This window comes from Monodelphis domestica, chromosome 1 (genome assembly GCF_027887165.1).
Source record: "Monodelphis domestica isolate mMonDom1 chromosome 1, mMonDom1.pri, whole genome shotgun sequence".
Lineage (NCBI taxonomy): Eukaryota > Metazoa > Chordata > Mammalia > Didelphimorphia > Didelphidae > Monodelphis > Monodelphis domestica.
In genome coordinates, this window is record NC_077227.1 from 423,942,076 (window position 1) to 423,962,533 (window position 20,458).

Genomic DNA, 20,458 nt, shown 5'->3' on the forward strand with positions numbered 1-20,458 from the left:
TTCCTAAGCACGATGCTTTTCACACAGGCACATAAAACCTTTTATTTATAAAAGACTATGGAAGATATGAAGGTAATTAAAACAAAATTACTGTCCTGATTCAAATAGAGAAGTCAAAGAGGAATCATCTGTGTGAAGGGAAAGGTAGTAGTTAATAGCAAAAGTAAGAAAAGTGATTTTTTGATTTGATATATTTGAAGAAAATAGAATGGTGATTAAAAAGTTTCTGTGGTGTTCCAGGTTCAAGATAAATAAGGCTTCAATAAAGAATTTAACTATGGAAATCTTTAGGCAGGAAAAGAATGTGAAAAGCTTAATGCAAGAGGAAAAGCACATATATGACTCATACTCGGAGATAAGGGTTATATTTATTTGTATTTATTGTAGCAGTCTCCAGTTTTTGATAATGAAAAGTTATGCATTCAACTATAATCTGGTTCCTGTAGTTAGTCAATAAGCATTTTATAGTATCTACCATATATCAGATACTGGAGCTACAGAAATAGAAATGAAATAGTTTCTGCCTTCAAATAGCTTACATTTTATCAAGGAAGATGTGTGTGTGTGTGTGTGTGTGTGTGTGTGTGTGTGTGTGTGCGCGCGCGCAAACTAAATACAGTAATGAAAAATGATTTGCTAGAGGAAGGAGAGTGATTGTACCTTGAAGAATAAGAAAAGACTTCATGTACAAGATAGTACTTAAGCTGAGCTTTGACAGTTGTAATTTTGAGAAGTGGATGTAAGGAGGGAATAGATTCATAAATGTGAGACAGCCTGTACAAGGCACAGGATTTTTTGTGTGTGTGAGTAAAAGAAGATAGGTCAATTTGAATTGACTATAAATTACACGAAAAAAAGTAATATGTAAGGTATCCCAAAAGTCTTAGTGCAGTTTTAAGATTTAAGGTATAATAAGATTGAGACAATAAGTAGAATCAGGTTTGGCTTTGAAAACTAAAAAAGAATAACTTATTTGACTCCAACAGTAGTAAAATACCATTGGAATTTGCTAAGAGATTTTAAGACCTCTGCTTTAACAAAGTTACTTTTGCAAATGTGTGGAAGGATAGATTTGAGAGGAGACAGTTGTGAGAAAGGGAGAATAAGTTGGAGGATTTTGAAGTAAAGTAATCCCACTGAGAGGTGATTAAGGCCTGAACAAGGGTAGTATCTGTATGAGTAGAGAAAAGGAGACAAATACAAAAGAGGCTAAGTCTGTAGGGAGAATCATCAAGATTTGGCAACTGTTTGGACATATGAAGTAAGGGAGAGGGAACTAAAAGTATCGTCGAAATGGAGGTAGGTTTGAGGGAAAAGATGAATTCTGTTTTAACATATTGATATTTGAAGTGCCTGTGGGTTATATAGTTCAAAACATCTCAGAGGCAGTTGATGTGAGTTTAGAATTTAGGAAGTGGATTAGAGTTGGATATATAGATCTCTCAGTCATCAATCAATCAATAAGTATTTATTAAGCACCTGCTCTGTGCCAGGCATTGCATTATTCCCTGGGGATACAAAGACAGCAGTGAAGTAGTCCCTTCTTACAAATTTTTTTTCTACTGAGGGAGAAAGTATGCATGTATATACCCACACATATGTATAATACATATTCTATACTGAATAGATTCAAAGGTAATTTCTTGAAAACAGCAGTGGCCATCGGAAGACTCAGAAAAATCATCTTGTAGAACATGATGTTTAATCTAAGTTTTGAAAGAAATGAAGGATTCTGTGAAATAGAAGCCAGGAAGGAGGAAGGGAAAGAGTGCATTCTAGGTATAAAGGAGAGTCAGTGCCAAAGCACAAAGACAGAGTATAGAATGTTATGTGTGAGAAAAGAGAAAGAATGCCAGCTTGGGTGGATCAAAGGGGAGGGAAAGATGATTCCTGTATAGGGTGACTGGCAAAATAGGTTAGGCCCAAGTTATAAAGACCGGTATGCCACAATCATCAGCTTATATGCCCCAACACTGACCAGCACAGAGGAGATCATTGAGCAGTTCTACTCTGACCTGAGTGCCGTCCTGCACTCAGTGCCCTCAAATGACAAGCTGATACTACTGGGAGACTTCAACGCCCACGTTGGCCAGGACCATGAAGGATGGAAAGGAGTGCTCGTCAAACACAGCGTGGGCAAAATGAACAACAACGGCCTACTGCTACTCAGCAAATGCTCAGAGTTAGAATTCACCATCACAAACACTGTGTTCAGAATGGCGAACAAATATAAAACAACATGGATGCACCCACGATCAAAACAGTGGCATCTCATTGACTACATCATTGTACGCCGGCGAGACATCCAGGATGTAAAGATTACCAGAGCCATGAGAAGAGCTGAATGCTGGACAGACCACCGATTGGTTAGAGCAACTCTACAAATGTGCATTGCACCTCGCCATCCAAAACGTGCCCAGACAGTTCGCGCATTTTACAACATGAGTCGTCTTAGAGATCCATCTTATTTGAAAACATTCCAGTCCTGCCTGGACAACAAGCTGTCTGCCAAGGGACCACTCACTGGAAGCTCAACTGAGAAATGGAACCAGTTCAGAGACGCAGGGAAGGAAACATCAAAGGCAGTCCTAGGCCCAAAACAACGCAACCACCAGGACTGGTTCGATGAGAACAACACTGCTATTGAAGACCTATTGAGCAAGAAGAACAAAGCCTTTATGGAGTGGCAAAATAACCCAAACTCTGCTCCTAAAAAGGACAGATGCAAATCTCTCCAAGCCATGGTGCAGTGTAAGATCAGGAAGATGCAAGACAGATGGTGGGAAAAAAAGGCAGAAGAAATCCAGCGCTTTGCTGATATGAAAAACTACAAACAATTTTTCAGTGCTCTCAAGAGTGTCTATGGACCATTAAAACCCACCACCACTCCCTTGCTATCCTCTGATGGTGACACTCTCATAAAAGATAAAAAAGGCATCAGCAACAGGTAGAAAGAACACTTCAGTCAGCTTCTCAACTGACCCTCTTCAGTCGACCAAAGCTCCCTTGACCAGATCCCCCAAAACCGCACCATTGAACAACTTGAGGTCCCTCCTTCAATAGAGGAAGTCCAAAAAGCCATTAAACAAATGAGTGCAGGCAAGGCACCCGGTAAAGACGGGATCCCAACCGAGGTGTACAAGGCCTTAAATGGAAAGGCGCTCCAGGCATTCCACATAGTGCTGACCAGCATATGGAAAGAGGAAGACATGCCCCCAGAACTCAGAGATGCCTCCATTGTAGCCCTATATAAGAACAAAGGCGCACGAGCAGCCTGTGACAACTACAGAGGCATCTCACTACTCTCCACTGCTGGAAAGATCCTCACCCGTATTATACTCAACAGACTCCTGTCATCTGTCTCAGAGCAGAACCTGCCTGAATCACAATGTGGCTTCCGACCAGATTGCAGCACCATCAATATGGTCTTCACAGTGAAGCAAATGCAGGAAAAATGCCTTGAGCAGAACCTGAGTCTCTACATTGTCTTCATAGACCTGACAAAGGCGTTCGACACAGTGAACAAGGACGCATTGTGGGTGATCCTTAGCAAGCTCGGTTGCCCAGCAAAATTCATCATACTGATCCATCTCTTTCATGTCGACATGACAGAGGAAATCCTATCTGGTGGAGAGACTTCTGATTGCTTCAACATCTCCAATGGCGTGAAACAAGCTGTGTCCTCACTCCAGTACTATTCAACCTATTTTTCACCCAAGTATTATGACATGCTGTGATAGAGCTAGACCTGGGCGTCTACATCAAATACCGACTGGATGGCTCACTATTCGACCTTCGCCACCTGACTGCAAAAACAAAGACAACAGAGAGACTCATCCTGGAAGCTCTCTTTGCAGATGACTGTGCTCTCATGGCCCACCAAGAAAATCATCTCCAAATCATTGTGGACAGGTTCTCTACCGCAACAAAACTGTTTGGCCTGACTATCAGCCTCAGCAAAACAGAGGTGCTGTTCCATCTTGCACCAGGGAGGCCAACTAACCAGCCATGCATTACAATTGACGGCACGCAGCTTTCTAACGTCAACACTTTCAAGTGCCTGGGCAGCACCATCACCAACGACAGGTCCCTAGACCATGAGATTAATGCCAGGATCCAAAAGGCCAGCCAGGCACTCGGGCAGCTGCGCTCCAAAGTCCTCCAACATAGAGGTGTAAGCATTGCGACGAAGCTCAAAGTGTGGTTGCGAGGCATGGACACTGTGCTGGACGCACATGAAACAGCTGGAGCAATTCCACCAACGCTCTCTCTGGTCAATCATGAGGATCCAATGGCAGGACCAAATTACCAACCAGGAAGTCCTCGACAGAGCCAACTCCACCAGCATCAAAGTAATGATCCTTAAAACCCAGCTACGATGGTCTGGACACGTCATCCGCATGGACCCACAGCAAATACCAAGACAGGTATTCTATGGTGAACTGTCAGCTGGACTCAGGAAACAAGGCCGACCAAAGAAAAGATACAAGGATCAGCTAAAGTCAAACTTGAAGTGGGCTGGCATTGCACCAAAGCAACTAGAACTTGCTGCCTCTGTCAGAAGCAGCTGGCGAATCCACATTAACCATGCCACCACCACCTTTGAAGATGAATGGCGTTGATGTCTTGCTGCTGCGCGTGAAAGCCGACACCAGGCCACAACCACACCTCCCATAACAACTGGAGTCCCATGTCCCATATGCCACAAACTTTGCGCCTCAGTCTTTGGACTTCAAACCAATTGAGGGTACATCAATCGATGATAATGCACAAAGACAATTGTCATTCTCAGTCACCGAGAGACTACTACTAGCTAATGTGGTCATCAAAAGAAAGTGTGTAGAAGAAACAGAGAAAAGGACCCAAGAGAGAGCCACAGCGTTGAGTAGGCACAATGTGGATAATGACTCAACAAAGGATACTGAGATAGGATGGTCAGACATGTAGGAGGAAATCTAAGAAAGCACTGTGATAAAAACCAAAATGGAAAAAAAAAAGTCCAAGAAGAAAAGATGTGAACTGTGTGAAATACTATGGAAAGGTCAAAAAGGAGGAGGACTGATAAAAAAAACTCATCAGATTTGACATACTATGAAAGAGTCATTGGTAACTGAAAAGAGATGAGTTTTATTTGAGTGAGAGTCCCAACCTTTCTTACCAAGGTATGAGAAGTGAATAAAGTGAGAGGCAAGAAGAATAGGCAGATTTTCTAAGAGTTTGTCAATAAAAGGGAGGAAAGATACAGCTCCTTGTGCAAAGTGCTGGGATAACAGAATAGTTAGATAAGATGAGACCCTTGACCTCAGAGAGCTTAAATGAATTTACATTTAATCTGATTAAAAACAAGAAGAGAATCTAATGAATATTATCCATATCCCATGCTTCACATTTTAGAATAAGAGTGCAAGTGATAAGCAGTTTTTTAAAATCAGTTAATATTAAAAATAATAATTCACACCAAAGTGGTATTATTGGCTTCTATTGGTCTTGTTTTGTAAATTGGGCCACATGTTCTCCTTAACACTTAACAGTTTAAAAATCCATATTTTGCTTATAGATTTTTTTGCACAATATATTCTGACCAACAAAATGTGAAAATTGTCCATTCGTGGTTTCCCTTCTTTTGTTCAGATTCTGAAGAGTCCAGTCCTTTTACGCCAGTGGCAGATGAGGACAGTGTGGTCTTTAGCAAACTTACATACTTGGGCTGTGCGTCAGTGAATGCTCCCAGAAGTGAAGTAGAGGCCCTAAGGATGATGTCTATCTTACGAGGCCAGTGCCAGATCTCTCTTGATGTGACACTTTCAGTGCCAAATGTGTCTGAAGGAACTGTAAGGTATGATATTCTTCCTGAATCTTATTTTCCCCTAATTCTCTAAGATAAGTCCTCTTCTGTGTTGTAGTGCCTTGTTCATATAGATTCTTTATAAGTATTTAGTTGGTTTGTTAATAATTCACATTTATATGATGCTTTAATATTTATAAAACATTTTATCTACAAGTACCCTGTAAGATAATATTACTATTAGTAATTACTAAGTATCCATCATGATTAATCAAATATTTATACATACTAAACATGCTCAGTTCCTTTTTATAGTTATAGTTTGTTTTTTCCCCTTCTTTTGTAATTGAATTAGCCAATGGTGAATATGTCTTGTTGGAAGATTTTTCCTGTTTTCGTGTGTAATTGGAAGAGTATTAATTTGTTATTTCTCTAGTTTTTTTTGTGTGCACAATGCATTTTTTGACCTGCTCTTTTTCTCTTTTGTTAATGCATGCATTTAAAGATATAAACTTTCTTTTGACCCCTGCTTTGGCTGCATTCCACAAATTTTGATGCCTTGTTTTATTGGTGTCATCCAATGAAATCATTCATTGTTCTTATTTGTTCTTTTACCCACACATTCCTTAAGAACAGATTATTTAGTTTCCAATTAATTTTTAATCTATGCTTCAAAAGCCCTTTATTGTATTTAATTTTTATTTTAATCCTAAAAAGATGCATTTCCTATTTTTGCTTTTCTTCATTTGTTTGTGAAGCTTTTATGCCCTAATATATCATTAGTTTTTGAGAAAGTGCCATGCAGAGCTGAGAAATAGGCATATTTTTTTTCTCTTCCTATTCATTATTCAGCAGAGGTCTTGTATATCTAATTTTCTCAAATTCTATTCATCTTTTTAACTTTTGTCATTTATTTTGTGGATAGATCAGAAGTCTTAGAAGGAACCATCCCCACAGAATCTAATTTTGAGCTGTAATATACTATGGGTCTAAAATTTGGTCCCAAAGTTTGCACTAAGATCCCTGAAGCTATCCCTTTTGCTTCATGCACAAAGAGATGGAATTCTTTGTCATATTCAGGTATGCCCAAGGCAGGAGCTATTAAAATTGCCTCTAAGTTTTGCCAGAGCTTGCAAATGATCTACATTTAGCCTTAATGGTTCTATTACATCATTCCTTATCAGATCTGTCAGACAATTTGTTATTTCACTATATCCAGGGATCCATTGGTGACAGAACCACGTCATTCCCAGAACGACTCTACTTTTTTTTGGTCTTTGGAGCACTGAGTTTTTGTATTAAGCTATTCTTTTCTTGGATCTGATCCTTGAACCATTTGCTAATATCTAGGCAAATACCCCTGCAGTTTGGATCTGGATATCTTATGCCCTCTTTTATACAACTCACAAAGCTGTCTTGTACTGTCATAAAGATAGATTTTTGCATTTGGGGAGGCAAGCAAAATGTCGTCTACAAAATGAATCAATTTACTCTCTTTAAACACTATGGTCTTTAAATCTTGCTTTAAAATTTGACAAAACAGGGATGGAGATTTGGAGAATCCTTGTGGGAGTCTTTGACAACAGAATTTATTCTCTTCCCAAGTAAATGCAAATATCTTTTGACTAGCTTTGTGAATTGGGACGGAAAAATACGCAGAGCATAAATCCAGCACTGTGTAATATTTCACATTGCTAGGCATTGAAGAAATAATATTTGCAGGGTTTGAGATGACAGGATAGGATTTTATTACAAAATCATTGACAGGTCTTAAATCCTATATAAATCTCCAAGTTGCTCTGCTTTGACTACCTAGCTTTGCTTTTTTAAATTAAAGTCTCTCGCTATAACGTTTTACTATGTTTCTCTTAATTTTTCCTTCACAAATTTGGATGCTATGCCATTTGATATATATTCAATGCTCATATTTATCCATTGTCTATGGTACCTTTTATCAATATGTTTCTCTGATTTTTTTTCTTTTGAGTATATTTTTGCCCTTTCTTTGAGGTCATGATAGCTACATCTGCCTTTTATATTTCAGCTGAAATATAATCGATTCTGCTACAGCCCATTAATTTAACTCTGTGTGTATCTTTTAAGTATGTTTCTTATAAGCAACACATTGTTGGATTCTGGTTTCTAAACCATTCTACTAACCTCTTCCATTTTGTGGGATAAATTCATCCATTTATATTTACAGCAATGATTGTTAACTACATAATTTCCCTCTATACTGTTCTTTTAGATTTATTCTTCACTTTTTTGTCTTGTCCCCTCAAAATGCTGTTTTGTTTCTGACCACTGCCACCCTTAATATATCTTCCCCCTTGTTTCCAATACTACCACCACCTTTCTCTAAAACCAAATCCTTTTCACCTCCCTATTGGGTAAGATGAATATCTACACCCAGTAGTACATGTATGTATATTTCCTTCCTTGAACTAGTTCCAATAAGAGTGAAATTCCAAGTGTTGACTATTCCCCCCGCCTCCATTGCATAAACTCTTTCCTCTTCTATTACATAAGCTTTTCCTCACATGCCCCCTTTATGTAAAACAATTTTCCCCTTTCTTCCTTTCCCATGCCCATCTCTCCTGAGGCATCCCTCTTACCCTGAGAATAATAAGCTCACACACAAACTCTTTCTAAGTAGATTCCTTTTAACAGCCCTAGTATTGATAAACTCTTTATAGATTAAATGTATCATCTTCCTTCCTATATAGGAATATATACAGTTTAATCTTGTTTAGAGCCTTCTGATTTCTCACTCACTGTTACATTTTTATGCTTCTCTTGAGTATTATGTTTGAATTTTCAAATATTCTATTCCTATCTGGTCTTTCCATCAGGAATGCTTGAAAGTTCTCAGTTTCATTAAATGTCCAGTTTCCCTTGGGAGAATTATTAGTTTTTCTGGGTTGATTACTCATGATTATAATCTTAACTCCTTCACTTTCTGGCATATCATATTCTAAGCCCTGTTTCTTTTTTTATAGTAGTTTTTTTTTAGTAGTTGCTAAGTCTTGTATGATCCTGACTGTGACTTCTCATTATTGAATTGTGTTTTTTTCCAGCTGCTTGCAGTCTTTTCTCCTTGACCTTTGGGAGTTTTCACTTTGGTATTTTTTTCAGGTAGTATGTAGTGGGGTCTTTCGATTTCTACTTTGTCCTTTGATTGTAAGACATCTGTGCAGTTTTCCTTTATAATTTTTTTAAAAATATGATGTATTGGCCCTTTTTTTGTTCTTGGTTTTCAGGTAATCCAATGATTCTTAAAATTAAGACCTTCTGATCAAATTTCTAATTTAGTTGTTTTTTCCTATGAAATATTTCTTGTTTTCTTTTTTCATCAGTTTTTTTACTTTGTTTCATTGTTTCTTGTTGTCTCATGAATCATTAGCATCCCCTTTGCCAATTCTAATTTTTTTTAAACCCTTACCTTTCTGTCTTGGAGTCTATACTGTGTATTGGCTCCAAGGCAGAAGAATGGTAAGGGCTAGGTAATGGGGCTCAAGTGACTTGCCCAGGGTCACACAGCTCGGAAGTGTCTGAGGCCAGATTTGAATCTAGGACTTCCCATCTCTAGGCCTGACTCTCAATCAACTGAGCTACCCAGCTGCCCCCAATTCTAATTTTTAGATGGTGATTTTCTTCAGTGATATTTTATACTTGTATGAAGAGTGAATCAAACTCTCTTTGTCTATCAATCAGTAACTTTTAAGTTAATCAATCAAAAACTTAAGTACCCCTACTTAGTACCTTACCAGCCACTAAGTATGAGAGTTCACAAGTCACTTGCTAGAGTAGGTGACAATTCCAGAGGCCACTGCCCCGCCCCTGGACAGTGCTAGGCAAATTGAAAGACTGCAATTGGTTCCCCCCATAAAGTGGGGAAGGGACAGGAAGGAATGTGGAAAAAGGACTATAAAAAGTCCTGAACTTCGTGTCTAAGGGATTTCTCCTTTGAACTTCTTCTCCTTTGGAGTTCATTTTTGGGGAATCTGCATTAGTGAGCTGGACTAGAGGAAGAGTTTCTTTCCTTGGATCCTGCAGTGGTGAGTAGAGTGATTCCTTCCTTCATTCTTCATTGAGAAGACCCTCTCTGCTCATTGGTGTGTTGTTGGGACATTCCCTTCAGCATGAGTTCTTGTGATATTCTTGGTGGTCTTAGCCTCATGTGTACTGAAAGTTCAAAGAGTATTCTTCAGCATCTCCCGGCTCTTCAGATTTTTAAATTAGGAATTACTTTGGATTCTTGTGAGATTTGCTTTTGGATTCACATTTGCAGTCTGGAGACATTAGGATTAAAATCAGGGTATTGATAGCTAGGCAGTACTTTCCTTCTCTTTATCTACATTTTTCCAATTTCACTATTTCTACCTCTTTGTAAATAAAGCTGCTAAAAGTCATTTTGATTTAAATTGTAATATTTTTTAAATCAGTGACCACATTATTACTTTAGAGTTCTCATTTTTAGAATAAAACCTAAATTTAAATTCTTATACTAGTTTTACCATTTAGCTGATTCTGATTTTTTTTAGCTGATTCTGATTTTTAAGAATTTATTTTCTTCATTATTTTTCTGAATCTCTTTTACCAAGCTTTTAATTTTCTTTTCACAGTTTTCGTGTATTATCTCCCATTTATTTATCTTCCACATTTATGCTCAACCTCTCTTATTTGATTTTTGAAATCTTTTTATTTTTGCTGTTTTTAAAAATTTCTTTGACTCTAATAGGAATTCTTGTTAGGCTAATATTTAATTACCTTTTTCCTTTGAGACTTTTTTATAGATGTTTTCCAATCATTGTCTTCAGTGTTTGTGTCTGGAGCTTCCTTGTCACCATAGTAGTTTTTTATGATCAGATTTTTTTTTCTAGTTTTGCTCATGTTTCCAGCTTATTGACTTTGGACTTTATATTGGTATGGAGGTGGGAGCAGTGAGTGTAGATAGCTTTTTCCATTAATTTGGCTGTGAAAGAGAGTTATAGAATGCTAGGCTGAAGTAATAATTTGATCTATTACAAGATTTTTTAGAATAGGGAAAGACTTGGACATTTTTTAAGGCAATAGGGATGGAATCAGCTGAGGAATTACTGAGTAAATAATGGCTACTTGTATGAAGTCATATTTTGGTGCTATAAAAACCAATAACTATGATAAGAAATATGAAAATACCTTATTGAAATGTTGCAAAGCAAAATTAGTAGAATTAGAACTATATATTCTGACTTCAACTTTGTAAGAAAAAAGGAAAAAGAAAGCAAAGCCAGATAGTACAACTTCAGTAGATAAAGAAGGAATCACAGAAGAAAAAAGCATTTTATTTTCTTATTTTTGTTTGTTAAGTGAATTTGAGTTTCTTGTTAGATGCTATAAGCAGTTTCTTGTTAGATTTTCCCCCCTTCTTTTGTATGGGTAATATTTCTTTCAATTGATAGCTATTACATTTGTAATTAGTTTTAAATTGCATATATGTTGTTTTTTTTATTTAATAATTTTCAGTCAAATCTTTTCCTTGTGCTTCATCATAGCATAGCCACAGGATTCTTAATCTTTTTTAATGTCATTGACTGCTTTGGCAATCTGGTAAAACCGCTAGTTCCCTTCTCAGAATAGCATTTTTAAATATATGAAGTAATATACATAGAATTACAAAGGAAATTAAAAATAATGAAATACAGTTGTCAAAATATAAACATCCTTTACCTATCACAACTTTACTCATCACAGTTTCAGTGTATTGTGGGTTGGCATAAAAAATTAAATGAGAATTTGGGGTAAGTTTTGTGGAAGCCACAGTTGATACATGAAGGCCAGTAGATGACACAGAAAAAGATAGCCTATGACCAAATACTTCACCCAAATTTAACATTAGGGTACTATAAACATAAAAGAAAAAGAAAAAAAAATTCAGACTTCTTTCTTGGTACATAGGGAAGATTAAAAAATTTTATTTAGACTTTCCAGATCACAGGACCACTGCAACCCTAACCCAGGCAATGTGGAAGGGATACCTACATTAAAAAAAAAAACTCCTATACCATAGGTCAGCATTGGTTTAGTATTGGCACATGTACCCAGCTAGCACTCTGAGTTGGCTCCCCCCCTTCCCAGCACCTGAGGACATTTTTCTGCATGCCCTGCCCCTCTGTCAGCAAGCAAGCACTTCCTCCCTCTGTTCCCTGGGGTAGGGGCTCACAGACAGCTTGAATTTGCCCTTTGACCACCCAAACTCTGAAAATATTCACCCCAAGTTAAATACCCCTGTCATAAGAGATGATTGGATGCTGGCATGTTTATCTAGTAGAATGCAATCTCTGACCAATCATTTCAAGAGGAAAAAATTGAAGGAGCCCAGCAGTGGGCCTTATATCTCCTGTACAATGACCAGCCTAACTTAAGTCTGAAGATCTAATTTCATCATCAGTTGTCTATTGGACAATTTGTGTAGGATCTTCCTTAGACATCTCAAACTAAAAATATCTATAAAAGAACTTGTTTTTTCCCCTATACCTAATACTCCACCAGATTTCCCTATTCCTGTTGAAGGTTTCATTGTATTTTTTCCAGGGTGGTTTCTTTGGGGTTAACTTTGACTCCTCACTCTTCTTTATCCTACTAATCTATCAGCAAGTACTTATTAAGTGCCCACTATGCACCAGTCACTCTGCTAGTTCCTGGGATACAAATAAAAAAGAATGCCTACTTATAAGAATCATATCCTAATGAGGAAGACAACAAGTAGAAAAAATATGAAGTTGAATAAAAACAGTAAAAATATAGACAAAGTAGATAAATATAATGTAGATTAGAAAGTAGAATCCTAGCAGGGGAATCAGGAAAGGAAAGGAAAGGAAAGGAAAGGAAAGGAAAGGAAAGGAAAGGAAAGGAAAGGAAAGGAAAGGAAAGGAAAGGAAAGGAAAGGAAAGGAAAGGAAAGGAAAGGAAAGGAAAGGAAAGGAAAGGAAAAAGGAAAGGAAAAAGGAAAGGAAAGGAAAGGAAAGGAAAGGAAAGTCTTTCAACAGAAGATAGTGCTAGAGCTGCATCCTACGGGATGGAAGGGGACTCTTTATGAAGCAGAAATGAAAAGGAAGTGCATTCCAGTCAGGACAAAGACTCAGACATAGGAGATGGTGTGTTTTGTGAAAAGAATGGAGATAAGATCAGTTTTGTTTTGTTTTTTGGACTCTACGTAGATACAATTTTAATAATTGTTTTTGACATTTTTTTTAAATTTTATAATATTTTATTTGATCATTTCCAAGCATTATTCATTAAAGACAAAGATCATTTTATTTTCCTCCCCACCCACCCCCAGTAGCCGACGCGTGATTCCACTGGGTATCACATATGTCTTGATTCGAACCCATTGCCATGTTGTTAGTATTTGCATTAGAGTGTTCATTTAGAGTCTCTCCTCTGTCATGTCCCCTCAGCCGCTGTAGTCAGGCAGTTGCTTTTCCTCGGTGTTTCTACTCCCTCAGTTTATCCTCTGCTTATGAATAGTGTTTTTTCTCCTAGATCCCTGCAGATTGTTCAGGGACATTGCACCGCCCCTAATGGAGAAGTCCATTACATTCGATTATACCACAGTGTATTAGTCTCTGTGTACAATGTTCTCCTGATTCTGCTCCTTTCGCTCTGCTCCTTTCGCTCTGCTCCTTTCGCTCCTGGAGGTTGTTCCAGTCTCCATGGAATTCCTCCACTTTATTATTCCTTTTAGCACAATAGTATTCCATCACCAACATATACCACAATTTGTTCAGCCATTCTCAATTGATGGGCATCCCCTCGTTTTCTAATTTTTGGCCAAAACAAAGAGCACAGCTATGAATATTTTTGTACAAGTCTTTTTGTCCATTATCTCTTTGGGGTACAGACCCAGCAGTGCTATGGCTGGATCAAATGGTAGATATTCTTTTGTCACCCTTTGGGCATAGTTCTAAATTGCCCTCCAGAATGGTTGGATCAGTTCACAACTCCACCAGCAATGAATTAATGTCCCTACTTTGCCACATCCCCTCCAGCATTCATTACTTTCCTTTGCTATCATGTTAGCCAATCTGCTAGGTGTGAGGTGATACCTCAGAGTTGTTTTGATTTGCATCTCTCTGATTATAAGAGATTTAGAACACTTCCTCATGTGCTTATTAATAGTTTTGATTTCTTTATCTGAGAACTGCCTATCCATGTCCCTTGCCCATTAATCAATTGGAGAATGGCTTGATTTTTTGTACAATTGATTTAGCTTTTTATAAATTTGAGTAATTAAACCTTTGTCAGAGGTTTCTCTGAAGATTTTTTCCCAATTTGTTGTTTTCCTTCTGATTTTAGTTACATTGGTTTTGTTTGTACTAAAGCTTTTTAATTTGATGTAGTAAAAATTATTTATTTTACATTTTGTGATTCTTTCTGTCTTGCTTGGTTTTAAAGTCTTTGCCCTCCCAAAAGTCTGACATGTATACTATTCTGTGTTTACCCAATTTACTTATGGTTTCCTTCTTTATGTTTAAGTCATTCACCCATTTTGAATTTATCTTGGTGTAGGGTGTGAGGTGTTGATCCAAACCTAATCTCTCCCACACTGTCTTCCAGTTTTCCCAGCAGTTTTTATCGAATAGTGGATTTTTGTCCCAAAAGCTGGGATCTTTGGGTTTATCATATACTGTCTTGCTGAGGTAGCTTTCCCCCAGTCTATTCCACTGATCTTCCTTTCTGTCTCTTAGCCAGTACCAAATTGTTTTGATGACTGCTGCTTTGTAATATAGTTTAAGATCTGGGACTGCATGGCCCCCATCATATGTGTTTTTTTTTCATTATTTCCCTGGATATCCTTGATCTTTTGTTATTCCAGATGAATTTTGTAAAGAAATATTTTGGGAGTTCAATGGGTATGGCACTAAATAGATAAATAAGTTTGGGTAGGATGGTCATTTTTATTATATTGGCTCGTTCCATCCATGAGCAGTTAATGTTTTTCCAATTGCTCAAGTCTAGTTTTAGTTGTGTGGAGAGTGTTTTGTAGTTGTGTTCATATAGTTCCTGTGTTTGTCTCGGGAGATAGATTCCTAGGTATTTTATTTTGTCTAAGATGATTTTGAATGGGATTTGTCTTTCTAGTTTTTGCTGCTGAGCTGTGTTGGAGATATATAGAAAAGCCAATGACTTATGTGGGTTTATTTTGTATCCTGCAACTTTTCTAAAGTTGTTGATTATTTCAATTAGCTTTTTGGTTGAATCTCTAGGATTCTTTAAGTAGACCATCATGTCATCCGCAAAGAGTGATAACTTGGTCTCCTCCTTGCCTATTTTGATGCCTTCAATTTCTTTTTCTTCTCTAATTGCTACTGCTAGTGTTTCTAGTACAATGTCGAATAGTAGAGGTGATAATGGGCATCCTTGTTTCACTCCTGATCTTATTGGGAATGCATCTAGTTTATCCCCATTGCAGATGATATTAGCTGATGGTTTTAGATATATACTGTTTATTATTTTTAGGAATGACCCTTCTATTCCTATGCTTTCTAGTGTTTTTAATAGGAATGGGTGTTGTATTTTATCAAAGGCTTTTTCTGCGTCTATTGAGATAATCATGTGGTTCTTGTTGGTTTGCTTGTTGATGTGGTCAATTATGTGGATAGTTTCCCTAATATTGAACCAGCCCTGCATCCCTGGCATAAATCCTACTTGATCATGGTGGATGACCCTTCTGGTCACTTGCTGGAGTCTTTTTTGCTAGTATTTAAGATTTTTGCATCTATATTCATTAGGGAGATTGGTCTATAATTTTCTTTCTCTGTTTTTGGCCTGCCTGGTTTTGGAATCAGTACCATGCTTGTGTCATAAAAGGAGTTTGGTAGAACTCCCTCTTTGCTTATTATGTCAAATAGTTTGTATAGTATTGGGATTAACTGTTCTCTGAATGTTTGATAGAATTCACTGGTGAATCCATCAGGCCCTGGGGATTTTTTCTTAGGAAGTTCTTTGATGGCTTGTTGGATTTCATTTTCTGATATGGGATTATTTAAGAGTTCTACTTCTTCTTCTGTTAGGCTAGGCAGTTTGTATTTTTGTATATATTCATCCATATCACCTAAATTGGTGTATTTATTGCCATATAATTGGGCAAAGTAATTTTTAATGATTGCCTTAATTTCCTCTTCATCGGAGGTGATGTGTCCCCCTTTTCATCTTTGATGCTGTTAATTTGCTTTTCTTCCTTCCTTTTTTTAATTAGATTGACCAGTACTTTGTCTATTTTGTTTGTTTTTTCAAAGTACCAGCTTCTAGTCTTATTTATTAAATCAATAGTTCTATCACTTTCTATTTTATTAATTTCTCCCTTAATTTTTAGGATTTCAAGTTTGGTTTTCTGCTGGGGGTTTTTAATTTGATCGCTTTCAAGTTTTTTTATTTGCATTTCCAATTGATTGATCTCTGCTCTCCCTAGTTTGTTAATATGTGCACTCAGGGATATGAATTTACCTCTGATAACCGCTTTGGCTACATCCCAAAAGGTTTGAAAGGATGTCTCGCCATTGTAATTTTCCTCAATAAAATTATTGTTTCTATGATTTCTTCTCTAACTAAATGATTTTGGAGTATCATATTGTTTAATTTCCAGTTAGTTTTTGATTTGGTTTTCCATGTACCATTACTGATCATTATTTTTATTGCCTTGTGATCTGAGAAGGCTGCATTTATTATTTCTGCTTTTCCAGTTTTTTTTTTTTATCACAAAGTACAGGAGACTGAGAAATGCTAAAGGGTTTGATGGAAAGATAGGTTGGGGCCAGGGTGTGTAAGATTTTAAAAGAAAAACAGAAATTATAATTGATCCTAGAAGCAATATGAAACCACTAGAATTGATTCAATAGTGGAATTCACAGTCAGATGTGCACTTAAAATTACTTTGGCAACAATATGACAGATAGATTAGAAGAATAAGACATTTGAGGTAGGAAGCCCAATTAGGAGGCTGTTGAAATAATCTAAATGGAAAGTGATGATCTGAACTAAGGTATAGTTGTGAGAGGAAGAGGGTCACCTGAAAGAAGTTGTGAAGATAGAAATGGTAAAATTTGGTAACCAGTCACATGTATAGAGTGAGGAAGAATGAGAAGTTAAGAGTAATATAAAGATAATAAATCTGTTACATTAGAAGGATAAAAGTATCTGACAAAAATAATGAAATTTGGAATTGAAGATTTATCAATTAAGAAAATGAGTTCAAAATCCTCAGGACCAGATGGATTCAGAAGTGAAATCCATAAAACATTCAAAGAACAAGTAATCCCAATATTATACAAACTATTTGACATAATAAGCAAAGAAGGAGTTCTACCAAATTCCTTTTATGATACAAATATGGTACTGATTCCAAAGCCAGGCAGGTCAAAAACAGAGAAAGAAAACTATAGACCAATTTCCTTAATGAACATAGATGCAAAAATCTTAAATAGAATACTAGCAAAAAGATTACTAGCAAAATAAAGCAAGTAATCATGAGAGTCATTCATTTTGATCAGGTGGGATTTAATGACAGAGACAAACCAAGTTTGGGACCTAAGAAATTAGGGAAAGGTAAATAATATTGGACAATATTATAATTTACAATGTTGTAAATAATATTGGACAAAGATTGGAATGTGAATATCTCCCCTATCCCAGTAGACTAAATATCTTAGGAAGTGGCACAGATGGCTGGAAAAACAATCTTGAGAAAGAATATGTTTTTTTACCCATTTAACCATGAACTTGCTGAACCCCACATGTACTCACGCTCCCCGTGCTCCTTCATTCCTGTGTTTTTTTTTCTTGATAAACCCTTCCCCTAGGGATTCAATAAGCTTTGCTGGCAGTAATTATTAGCTCTGCAGCCCTTCTGACCCCAAAGATTCTAATCTCTCTGGTCTTTTATTTCTTGTTCCTATCTAAGGGACCCTTGGCCCCTGGTCTGAGCCTTTGGGACTCCTCTCCCCCCTTTAGGCTCTTAACAGTTTATACCAGTAATGCATGGATGATTCAATATTAGTAAAACCATCCACATAATTGACCATGTCAACAAGCAAACCAATACAAATCACATGCTTAACTCAATAGATGCAGAAAAGGCCTTTGACAAAATACAACACTCATTCCTATTGAAAACACTAGAAAGTATAGGAAAAGAAGGACTTTTCCTAAAAATAATAAACAGTATATATTTAAAATCATCAGCAAGCATCATCTGCAATGGGGATAAATTAGAATCCTTCCCAATAAGATCAGGAGTGAAACAAGGATGCCCATTATCACCTCTATTATTTAACATTGTACTAGAAACACTAGCAGTAGTAATTAGAGAAGAAAAAGAAATTGAGATATTAAAATAGGCAATGAGGAGACCAAGCTATCACTCTGCAGATGATATGATGGTCTACTTAAAGAATCCTGGAGAACCAACTAAAAAGCTAATTGAAATAATCAACAACTTTAGCAAAGTTGCAGGATACAAAATAAACTCACATAAATCATTAGCATTTCTATATATTTCCAACATATCCTGGCAGTAAGAGTTAGAAAGAGAAATTCCATTTAAAATCACCCTAGACAATATAAAATACTACTGCTAAGACAAACAAAATAATTATATGAACACAACTTCAAAATATTCTCCACACTATTAAAACTAGATCTAAACAATTGGAAATGCATTGATTGCTCATGGGTAGCATGAATTAACATAAAAATGACAATCCTACCCAAATCAGTGTACTTATTTAGTACCATACTTATCAAACTACCAAGAAACTTTTTTACTAAATTATAAAAAAACTATAACAAAGTTCATTTGGAAGAAAAAAGATCAAGAATATCAAGGGAAATAAAGAAAAACAAATGTGAAGGAGGGTGTCCTAGCAGTGTTAGATCACAAAGTACACTATAAAGCAGTGGTCATCAAAACAATTTGGTATTGGTTAAGAGACAGAAGGGAGAATCAGTGGAATAGACTTGGGGTAAATGACCTCAGCAAGACAGTCTATAATAAACCCAAAGAGCTCATGTTTTGGGACAAAAATCCACTTTTTGACAAAAACTGCTGGGAAAATTGGAAAACAGTATGGGACAGATTAGGTTTAGATCAACATCTCACACCCTACACCAATCAAGATAAATTCATAATGGGTGAATGACTTGAATATAAAGAAGGAAACTATAAGGAAATTAGGTGAACATAGAATAGTGTACCTGTCAGATCTCTGGGAATAGAGATTTTAAGAACAAACAAGTTAGAAAATATTACAAAATGTAAAATAAGTAATTTTGATTACATTAAATTAAAAAGGGTTTGTACAAACAAAACCAATGCAATCAAAATTTGTAGGGAAGAAACAAATTGAGAAAAAATCTTTGTAACAAAAACCTCTGACAAAGGTCTAATTACTCAAATTTATAAGGAGCTAAATCAGTTGTACAAAAAAATTGAGCCATTCCCCAATTGATAAATGGGCAAGGGACATGAATAGGCCATTTTCAGATAAAGAAGTCAAAACTATCAAACACATGAAAAAGTGTTCGAAATCTCTTATAATTAGAGAAATGCAAATCAAAACAACTCTGAGGTACCACCTCTACACCTAGCAGATTGGCTAACATGGCAGCAAAGGAAAGTAATAAATGTTGGAGGGGATGTGGCAAAATTGGGACTTTAATGCATTGCTGGTGGAGTTGTGAATTGATCCAACCATTCTGGATGGCAATTTGGAATTATGCCCAAAGGGCTTTAAAAGACTGCCTGCCCTTTCATCCAGCCATACCACTGCTGGGTTTATACCCCAAAGAGATCATAAGGAAAAAGACCTGTACAAAAATATTTATAGCTGCGCTCTTTGTGGTGGCAAAAGGTTGGAAATGGAGGGGATGCCCATTGATTGGGGAATGGCTTAATCGTGGTATCTATTGGTGATGGAATACTATTGTGCTCAAAGAAATAATGAACTGGAGGAAATCCATGTGAACTGGAACAACCTCCAGGAATTGGTGCAAAGTGAAAGAAGCAGCACCAGGAGAACCTTATACACAGAGACAGATAAACTGTGGTACAATCGAATATAATGAAATTCTCTGCTAGCAACAATGCAATCATCCAGGAAAATTCTGAGGAACTTATGAGAAAGAATGCTATTCACATCCAGAGAAAGAACTGTGGAAGTAGAAACACAGAAGTAAAACAATTGCCTAGTCACATGGGTCGATGGGAATATGATCAGGGATAGACTCTTAAGTGATCACCCAACTGCAAATATTAATAATATGGAAATAAGTGTTGATCAATGACACATGTAAAATCCAGTGGAGTAGCTTGTTCGCTATGGGAGTTGGGGAGGAAAAGAATATGAATCATGTAACCTTGGAAAAATATTCTTAAAAAAGGAATTCAGTTTTGAACATGATGACTTTTAGATGTCCATGACATCCAGTTTGAAATGCCCAATTGTCAGTTGTTAATGTCGAACTGAAAGTTTTGGACAAAGCCTGGGGCTAGAGTTGGAGATTTGAGAGTTATTTGAATGGAGATGTCAGTTATAGTCTTGGAAGATTATGAGATTACCAGAAGAAATGTAGAGAAAGAAGAGAACCCATGACATAACCTTGAGGAACAACCACAGTTAGATAGTATAATATG

The 20,458-nt window shown here is 36.7% G+C and overlaps 1 protein-coding gene across 6 annotated transcripts in view; it reads left to right on the forward strand.

Moving 5' to 3' along the window:
- Positions 1 to 20,458, forward strand: part of RABGAP1 (RAB GTPase activating protein 1) — a 226,560-nt gene that overhangs the window by 52,157 nt on the left and 153,945 nt on the right. For all 6 annotated transcript variants that reach the window (XM_016430690.2, XM_007474620.2, XM_056812108.1 and 3 more), the window contains one exon: positions 5,632 to 5,836. In XM_016430690.2, the coding sequence (XP_016286176.2) occupies positions 5,632 to 5,836 (205 nt within the window). The remainder of the gene's footprint in view (positions 1 to 5,631; positions 5,837 to 20,458) is intronic.